General features: G+C 32.3%; 1 protein-coding gene across 1 annotated transcript; it reads right to left on the reverse strand.

The window, feature by feature from the left end:
* Positions 1 to 9,429: 9,429 nt before the first annotated feature.
* Positions 9,430 to 9,987, reverse strand: LOC139855035 (ethylene-responsive transcription factor ERF021-like). Its single transcript, XM_071844296.1, has one exon. It carries the CDS (start codon positions 9,985 to 9,987, stop codon positions 9,430 to 9,432), a length of 558 nt encoding a protein of 185 aa, XP_071700397.1.
* Between the last annotated feature and the right edge of the window lie 330 nt (positions 9,988 to 10,317).

A 10,317-nucleotide genomic window follows, 5' to 3' on the forward strand; every position in this document is an offset into this window, starting at 1 on the left:
GCAGTACCATATAATGGAAGACATCCACAGGTTGAAAGAGATCAACAGCCAGGTAATGTGGGAGGGGGAAATGAAATGACAGAAATGCAAAGGTTTATAGCTTCACAAGAGTATGAAAATGCTAGACATCGAGCATTTGAAGATTGGCAAGTTCATCAAAACCACATCATAGCTCATTACCAACATGTAGGTAGAAACTATATTCCTACTCCAAAGCCCGTATTTCCTCCCTGGTCTATAGAGATTCAACCACCGTATCCTACTTATAACCCAGCTGAAGCATTCTATAACACATACGGTTATGCATGGAACCCCTACTGGTATCAGTATCAACCCTAGTTTATTTAGTTTTATTTATTTTATTTTTGTAATGTTACTACATTTAGCACTTATGTTGATATTTTAATAGTTTTTATAATTTTCTAACTTTTATTATTAGATTTTAATAATTTTTGAATGTGGGGTAATATACCAAACTTCAAAAATATGTATATATGTTTGCAGTTTATCTTATGTACACAACAGGGTAAAACAGCGCATTTTCAAATACTGGCATTAAGTTCAGCAAAAGCTAGTTTTGACAACAAGATGAAAAATAAATATGATGTAACAACAAGACGGAATGAACAAATGATGTGCACCATTTATCATTCAGCAAACAAACGCCAATATGTTTGGAAACTTTGGTAAAATTTAATCATTTTTCTGCGCTAATCACCCTCAATAATTTAAATTGTTACTGATTTCTTGCAAATGAGGGCATTGCAAGATCTTAAGTGTGGGAAGGGGTTAAATTCTTTCGGAATTTTTAAAAAAATTTTGACTTATACACTTGGTTACCATTAGAAATAGTAGTAACGCAGTAGTTGTATTAGAATCTAGTGCTCTCTGATAATAAAGAACAGCCCTAGTCTTATATACTGACTACCCAATTCTAGTAAAAATTTTTAAAATTTTCAATTAAATGAACTCAAAATCATGTTTATACATATTTACGAACGATGAAAACTAGGTGTTAATACCGAAATTGTTGTTACCTCGGAAAGGACATAAATTGAGAAACAACCCAAAAATGTTAGAATTCATTTAAAAATGGAATAGAGGAAAATAAAAAGGCAAAGAAAGGAAAATAAAAGCCAAGTGTGAGAAATTTTTACCAAGTTATTCAAAATATATATCACATATTTTTGTACAAATAATTGAAAATACTTTTGTTTTGGACGATAATTAACTGTTTTACCCGATGAAAGAAAAGAAGAGATGGATCTACACGATGAATCAATTCCATCATTTAAAGGAAGTAAAGTCTTCCGAAAAAGACACACGCTTCTTGATTTAGGTCAAGAAGTTGTCATTCAGACCAGCTGTAGGTTGACGAAAAATCTAGAAAAGTCATCACTAAAATCAGCAGGAAATCCACGGACCTCAGCATCAAACAGGGTCGCCAAGTGGTCAGATTTATCCTAACCATGAGAAGGATTTATCTCGTACAATGGGGGGCACCGTGCAAATTAGCTTGATAAGACTAATGAATCAGATCCCCAGAAAGGATAATCTCCTTAAAAGATCAAAAATCAGCTTTTAAGACTGATATTACTCAATCCTTGAGATTGACCTTAAAGATTGAGAATTCAAACTCATGGAATTCAATGATATCTAAACTCGAGCTTGAACGAGAAAATATTTTGATCAAAAATTAAAACCGATTTGTTTTCTGAAAACCCATTTTCAATGCGTTCATTACCATTGAACGTAAAATCCTAGGAATTCAACTGGAATTCATTAGGTCACCTGAACCAAATCGGGTGTCAACCGTAAGAACGGTGGTTGCGTAGCATGGTCGGAGACAGGACCTTGTGCCAGACCGAAAAATCATAGGATGATCTTTACTATTGCTCCTACCAAGGATAGTACTAGCATCCGACACGTTATAGACCATAATCATCTGCATGTCACGGGACATTGCCTTAACAGTTTCTTGTTCATCGCTTTCCTTTACAACCGGACGGTAGTTTACCGAAAGGTAATATACGGAACAAGTAAACTGGATGTGTGCTTTCCGATACAGGGATAGCAGTGGATTACACGAGCCTAAAAGTTTTAGCCAAAATATTAATCCACAAATATATTTTGCAACACCGATGGTGGATCAAATCAGAAAACTTGTCTAGGGTAAAATCTAGCATGAATTTTCAAAAGATCAAATGTTTTCATAAAGATTCAATTTCCTAAAGGATCTAAATTTTTATAGTCATGTGAGACTGTAAACCACATCGTTACTATCATTGTTCATACCGCCGTATTGAAATCACTGATGTACAAAGTGTGAAGAATAAAGAAGTGATTCAAGTATTTTTATTTCAAGACTATATTACTTGAGGACAAGCAACGCTTAAGTGTGGGAATATTGATAATGCTAAAAATGAACACATATTTCATAGCATTATTCCTCAAGAAAGACAAGATTTTAGTTGAAAATTGTTCTATTTACAAGTGATATTCGTTTAAATATTAAAAGGTGAAGACAAAAGGCAGATTCGATAAATTGAAGACGGAAAGGTCCAAAAAGCTAAAAAGTACAAGATACAATCAAAAAGGTTCAAATTATTGATGAAGAACGTCTAAAAATGACAAGAGTACAAGTTACAAAACGCAAAGTACACGATATAAAATAGTACGAAAGGACGTTCGAAAATCCGGATCCGGGATATGAGTCAACTCTCAACGCTCGACGCAACGGACCGAAAGTTACAAATTAATTATGTATATAAATATAATATAATATATAATTAATTATATAAATTATATATTTATATTATATTTATATTATTAAAATCCGTCGGCAAGTAAAGATCCAAAATGGATGAGCTGTAAAGTCGAACTCCGCGACTTGCGGAGTTTGAAGAGCAAGAGTGCCGCAACTCGCGGAGATACCTGGTCCCAAACTGCCTATAAAAGGCCACGCATTTTTCGAGTTTTAAATATCCATCCATCTCTCTATCTCACATACGATATATATATATATATATATATATATATATATATATATATATATATATATATATATATATATATATATTATAATTTTAATTTTAATTTCTAATAAAAAGGGTATGTTAGCGAATGTTGTAAGGGTGTAAGTCGAAATTCTGTCCGTGTAACGCTACGCTATTTTTAATCATTGTAAGTTATGTTCAACCTTTTTACATTAATGTCTCGTAGCTAAATTATTATTATGCTTATTTAAGCCGAAGTAATCATGATGTTGGGCTAAAAAAAATACTAAAATTGGGTAATTAGGCTTTGTACCATAATTGGGGTTTGGACAAAAGAACGACACTTGTGGAAATTAGACTATGGGCTATTAATGGGCTTTATATTTGGTTAACTAAATGATAGTTTGTTAATTTTAATATGAAGATTTACAATTGGACGTCCCTATAAATAACCATATACACTCGATCGGACACGATGGGCGGGGTATTTATATGTACGAATAATCGTTCATTTAACCGGACACGGGAATGGATTAATAGTCTATGGAATTATTAAAACAGGGGTGAAATTATGTACAAGGATACTTGGCATAATTGATAACAAAGTATTAAAACCTTGGGTTACACGCAGTCGATATCCTGGTGTAATTATTAAACAGAGTAATAAAACCTTGTTACAGTTTAAGTCCCCAATTAGTTGGAATATTTAACTTCGGATATAAGGATAATTTGACGAGGACACTCGCACCTTAAATTTATGACCGATGGACTGTTATGGACAAAAACCAGACGGACATATTAAATAATCCAGGATAAAGGACAATTAACCCATGGGCATAAAACTAAAATCAATACGTCAAACATCATGATTACGGAAGTTTAAATAAGCATAATTCCTTTATTTTCATATTTAATTGCACTTTTAATTATCACATTTTTATTTATTGTCATTGTATTTAATTGCACTTTTAATTATCGCACTTTTTAATTATCGTACTTTTTAATTATCGCAATTTTATTTCATCGCACTTTTATTTATCGCAATTTCATTATCGTTATTTACTTTACGTTTTAAATTAATTCTTTTATATTTTTAATATTTTACATTAGGTTTTAACTGCGACTAAAGTTTTAAAATCGACAAACCGGTCATTAAACGGTAAAAAACCCCCCTTTTTAATAATAATATTACTTATATATATTTGTATTTTTTTATAAATTAAAACTAATATAGCGTTTAGCTTTGTTTAAAAGATTTCCCTGTGGAAAGAACTAGACTTACTAAAAACTACACTACTGTACGATTAGGTACACTGCCTATAAGTGTTGTAGCAAGGTTTAGGTATATCCATTCTATAAATAAATAAATATCTTGTGTAAAATTGTATCGTATTTAATAGTATTTCGTTGTAAAATTTAATAGTATTTTATACCCCTTAGCTTTAACATCAAACATACACTATATTTTTAAAAAATTATTTTTGGTTTACTAAACAATTATTAACATCTTCAAGGTATAGATCAACAATATCTGATGCGGAGTACTATTTGCTGCATGTAAATACTTTTAACATTTGACATGCTCCAACACTATTACCAAATAGATTTTAATGCATGCTACTGCTTTTGTTCACCTGCTATCCTAACTACTTGCAGAATAATAACTGACAAGTATTCCAGTAAACTACCAAATGAGAAGATGCTCCAAGTCATTGTGGATTTTTCAAATTTCATGCAACTATTGTTTATATCATTGTTTAGGTATGTTTCCTCTTTTTGTCCATCAATGTGTTTAACAAGTACATTTAAAATTTGTTTAAGAACTATGTTCCAGTTTGTTAACATTTCAGTGTCATCCAAGATACTTTGTGTCTAGACAATTAATCTTATTTTATTTTTTATAAAAGTAGGTCTAGTTTACTACTGCTAAGTAAATTTTGGTACCATTTTTCTAAATTACTCAGTAAAATAAGTTCTATTATTGATTATTGATTGACTAATGAATCTTTTTTTATAGTTTATTTATCGAATTTTTAATTTAAAATTTAAGAATTGTTAAACTATGGAAACTACTTTAATTAGTTTAAACTATTTACGCATTTTTGCTGTGATTTAGTTTTAATGATCATCATGATTTGTTAACAACTATTGTATTGTGATAAACATTAATGTTTCTTTTTTTCTGAATATATTGCGATTTTATTCTATCAAAGTGAATAAACATAAAGATTTATGTAAATGCACAAAATAACTTCCTTATAAACGTTTATAAATAAATACCTCATTTTCTTTTTTTTAAACCACAACATATAAAAACTTTCCGAGTCGTTTTATCATTTAATAGGGAGATCAATCTCGAAATTGACATTGCTCCTTGCTTTTTTACGTTTGTTGATCATAAGGGTGGTTTTAGTCTGAAAACATGAAAGAGTACTACGGTGGGTCCAAACAAACGTTAAATGGGTCAATTTAATTTGAGTTCAACCTCAAACGTGTTAAGTGGGAGAGCAGGTCACCGGTTAAAGGATGTACGCAATATATCTTAAACATATACATGCAAATTAGTACAAAAAGTTGTTTGTGGGTCGACTAAGATGAGACTGACCTGTTTAGACTTGTACTAGAATGACCCGTTTCAACACATGTGCTTCTACTACTAAAATGGAATGTTGGTCCTTATGCAAATTTAAGCGTGATGTATATGGTGGACACACTTAGAAACATGGATCATGGTGTTGTTACTTTACAGGTACGTGTAATTTTTAGTTACAATGCTAACATACTAAGAACAGAGCATTATCAGATTCTAAATTTTACTTAAATAAATTACACATGAAGCTGGTAAAAATTTGCCAAGAACTTGCACAAACCACCTTGATCCCACTTTTTTAAGGGAGCTGTTATAAAGTACATCATTTGTTTATTTTATTTTTTGAACCGCACCATTTGTTATGAATATTAGATTATAACTCTCTTGTGGCGTATGAACCTTGGGTTATGGATGTTTTGCTGGAGAAATGTGTTGAACTGGAGCAAACAGCTAAAGATCAAGCAACATATAATGCCATTCTTGACCTGCTTCGAAAAGTGTTTAGTTTTCTACATGAATTTGATGAAATTATACCCATTTAATAATGAATGGATCAATGAATTCAATGCTTTATTTTATTTTTGGATAAAGATCTATGCTTTATCTTAAACGGATAATTATTGGGTCAAATGGATAGCGGGTTAAGAGTTGTCAAAAGTGTGTTTAGTGTAGAACACCCATAAAGTCTATAAAATAATGTAGTTAGCGTTTGTGCTTCCCCACATGTAGAATCTATATTACTCATTTTGACCTATTATAGAACCAGTCAACTAAGCGCCTGAAGTATGAAGTAATAAATAGCTAAATACTTTATTTGATACTAATAAGTTGTTTAAACTCTATTGTAGATTATTCAAGTTGAAATTTCACAAACGTTGTTTGAAGAGCAATGCAGGCAACTTTGTGGAGCTAGACTTCTACAAATATAGGTCTAGATGCATACCATTGTTATTCTATTTGTTTAAGTCCATAGTCCATATTTTAATCAAGGTTTAAATAAGTTAAAATGCAAATTTCAGACAGTTTCCTTTTTGAAACCCACAATGATCTTTTATATTAAATTTATGTTGAAAATGTGGTTAAAAAGAGTGCTCCTTTGACCCTGAAAAGTCAAATATGTGATCCTTTGTGTTTTAAATCTAATTCACATGCAGGCAAACATAACATGAAGAACTATTAGCATCGCTTTCAAGCCCAAGGGCTGTAAGAGATCACTTGGAAAACCAGAGGGAAAACATAGAAAGTATAATCAAGCAGAATTTTGCAGTTGGGGACATTTTCAAACGCGCAAATCTGCAGGTTCGCAAATTCTTTAAGTATTCAAGTATCGCAACATGTGTCTTGCGACATTTTACTAATAATTCGATTTTAGTATTGAACCGTTGATCTTGTGAAAGAGGTCAAGACCTCTGTTGCTGAGTTTAAAAAACACATCCAAGAGTACAATGAGGAGAGAGTTCGGAGCAGGTCTTTTACCCATCCCCTAGATTTTTTTATTTTATTATTAGTTTTTGATTTCCCTCAAAAGGAACACCTATACTTTTTTGATTTATCAATAAATTAACAGACATTGTGGGTTCGTTGAATACTGTTTAGGTGTAAGAGGTATTAGAGGGAGCTAAAGTACTTGAATAGTTGAGAGTAAATACAAATATCCAATATGTTACCAAAATTTTAAACATAAAGTAGCAGCTACAAGTCATTACCTGCATGATGTGGCATCCGAATAGACATTTTTGTTCCCAGGTGTCAAATACAGTTTACAAAGCCTTTTGTTCATAATATTATCGGTTACATTGAAAATATTAAATACAAAATTTTGTCAAATACCATGTTACAAAGCCTTTGGTTCATTTGCTTATCTTTGTTTAGTGATCCTTTGAACATTACCATACTTTGAGTATCTTTAGATTAGTATATTTGTTTCTACTATCTGGTTCTACTTCATCATTTGCATACATATGTATTTATGAGAAATTTTTGTATACATAACTAATTACATTTACACTTTTTATTGACGAAACCCGCAATTTTGCGGGTTTAAAGCTAGTATTGTTAATATATGAAAGATTTCTCTTATTTATTTTGAAAACGGGTATAATTTTATTCAATATAATCATATACAACAAGTTTTCGAGACGTGATATTTTATAAACTTTGCGTATTTGAGTATTTTAGAAACTTTTCAATCAACTTTTTGTATGTGGTATTTTATAATACTTTAAACATGAAGTAGTTAAGTTATTTTGCGATATTTTGATTTGGTAACTTATTAAAAATAGATACAGAATGACTAATCGGCTATACCCGTTTACCCGTGGGGAAACCCGAAACCCGATAGTATGTAAGTAAATGGAGACCCGATGGGTTTCGGGCGGGGTTTCTTAATCGGGTTCGGGTCCGGGATTACCTAAACCCGACCCGATGCCATCATTGCGGACGAACAATATTTAACTTTCTGTTCTGACCAGTATAAAAATGAATTCCGGTAAATGATTATATATTTATTTATTTATTTAGAAAAATACCCAACGTAGAGTATCATTGTGATTACACGCAAAAATGTATTAACCGTCGTTATTATAAGATTAATAATAAAAATAAATAATGATACGTAGTAATAATTACTCCGTACTACTGTACTTATTTGTATACGATAATTTTGTGCGTGTAACGACGATTTATAATGGTTATTTACAAATGAGAGCTCAGTTCGTTAAATACATTAAGTATTTTTTACGAGCGTTTGTAAACACGTAGATTATTAATCGGTTGTAAGTGACTCACGCTAGCGTTATCTTAGTAAAAAAACTATATATCCGGGTGGCCCGAGCGTTAAAATTTTTATCAGTTTACCGTTTAATCAGGGGCGGACCAAAGAAGGGGTAGGGGGCGCCCGCCCCCGGTGGATTTACAATTTTTAGTGCAAATTTTCTCAGTTTTTCGATTTTGCCCCCGGTGGATTTTTTTTTTTTTTGCTCCAAACCTTCATATTTTGCCCCAAAACCTCCATATTTTGCTCCAAAACTTTCGTATTTTGCCCAAAAACCTTCCAAATTTTTCTCAAAAAACTTTTTTTGTCCCAAAACCTCCATATTTTGCCAAAAAAATCCTTACATTTTAAAAAAAAAAAATTCGCCCCCAGTAAAAAAAATTCCTGGCTCCGCCACTGCGTTTGATAACGTAGACATTGTCATTTTTATTGAGTATCACTTCACAGATGATTGTCGTGATATGATACAATTATTATACATAATGTAGACATGAATGGTACAACTTGTCGTAGCATATGATAAAGCTACTAATTTCATAAAAGCCAACATAAATTTGGAATATCAAACATTACAGACTTTGGTGATACATTAATGTTTCAAATTATGAAAATAAGATGGAATAACTTATAAAAACCCAACACATACAAAAATAAAAAAATAAATAAATCGATGCTATTAAGCACCCGGTCCTTGCTAGCACTACAACTATCCCAGGTTATAATATTCTCAAATGAGCTATTAAAACTCAGCTCCTTTGAATCTCTGCAGAAAGTAGCAATATGCATATGTGGCAAAAAACTAGTCTTTTGGACCTTAGGCTTTATTGTTACATTATTAATGAAAGAAAAGCACACTAGAAAAGATCTTCTCTCAATGCAAAAACCTATGAAGAAAAGTCTTATTTCCTAAGCTTTATAAATAACTACTTATAACAACTTCAAACGTATTTTGGTTTTAGAAAATAAAGGTTGACACTTGAAAAATCTACGCGCAAAAGCAGCATTTTTCATATGTAATGAATTAATGTTATGGTCCTGTTTTATTAGCAAATTGGTTTAATGTTTTTTACCTACGGATCCCAGAGGGGATAATCTGGTATTTCTTCCCAGTCACCCATAGGATCAAAGTTATTAGTGTTAGAAAAATACAACTTTTGCTCTACCATAAGAGCATCACTTAATTCTACCCATAATTTAGGTGAATCAAGTGGTGAATCATTTATAGCTTGAATTTGGCTAGGTGAAAGTTGAACATTGACCGGTACTGTGTGACCCGAGCTTGACCCACCGTGCTCTTGCTCGTTTATTAGCATATCGGGTCTGAACCGCATGGCTGCTTCTTGGGCCGCCATGCGTATGCATTCGGCACTAGTGCTAACGGGCCTTGGGAGGCCATTCGCTCTTTCGGGGAAATTAAGTTTGGCCAAATCGCCTCTGAGATAAAATGCAGCTGCGTCATACGCAGCTGCCGCCATTTCTGGTGTCTCAAAACTCCCGAGCCAGATTCGGGAATCTTTCCTAGGCTCACGAATTTCAGACACCCATTTGCCCCATTTCCTCTTGCGAACACCCCGGTAAACCGAAGATGTACCACCTCCATTTGTGGTTCGGTGACCGTTTTCGTTCATGATTAATGTTGTTTGTTAGAATATTCTATGGTAATGGTAATGTTTTAGATGTTAATCCTGGAATGTATATATAGATGCTGATGGATAAAATCAGTGTCCAACTCATTAATATTAAAATATGTAGATATTTAAGTTGTTGAAGTGAGGTTCTAAGTAGTTTCAATATACTTTAATTAAGAATCATCAAAACATTTTTATGTTTATAATCTTTTAGCATAAAGACAATGATGTTTGGACTACTTAAGAGCATGGACATTTGTCCCTCCATGTCTGTTTTGTTCATGGAATCTTGAATAGATATTGACCCTTTTCTTCTTTTGCTTTTTCACA

The sequence above is a fragment of the Rutidosis leptorrhynchoides genome, chromosome 6, assembly GCF_046630445.1.
Source record: "Rutidosis leptorrhynchoides isolate AG116_Rl617_1_P2 chromosome 6, CSIRO_AGI_Rlap_v1, whole genome shotgun sequence".
NCBI lineage: Eukaryota > Viridiplantae > Streptophyta > Magnoliopsida > Asterales > Asteraceae > Rutidosis > Rutidosis leptorrhynchoides.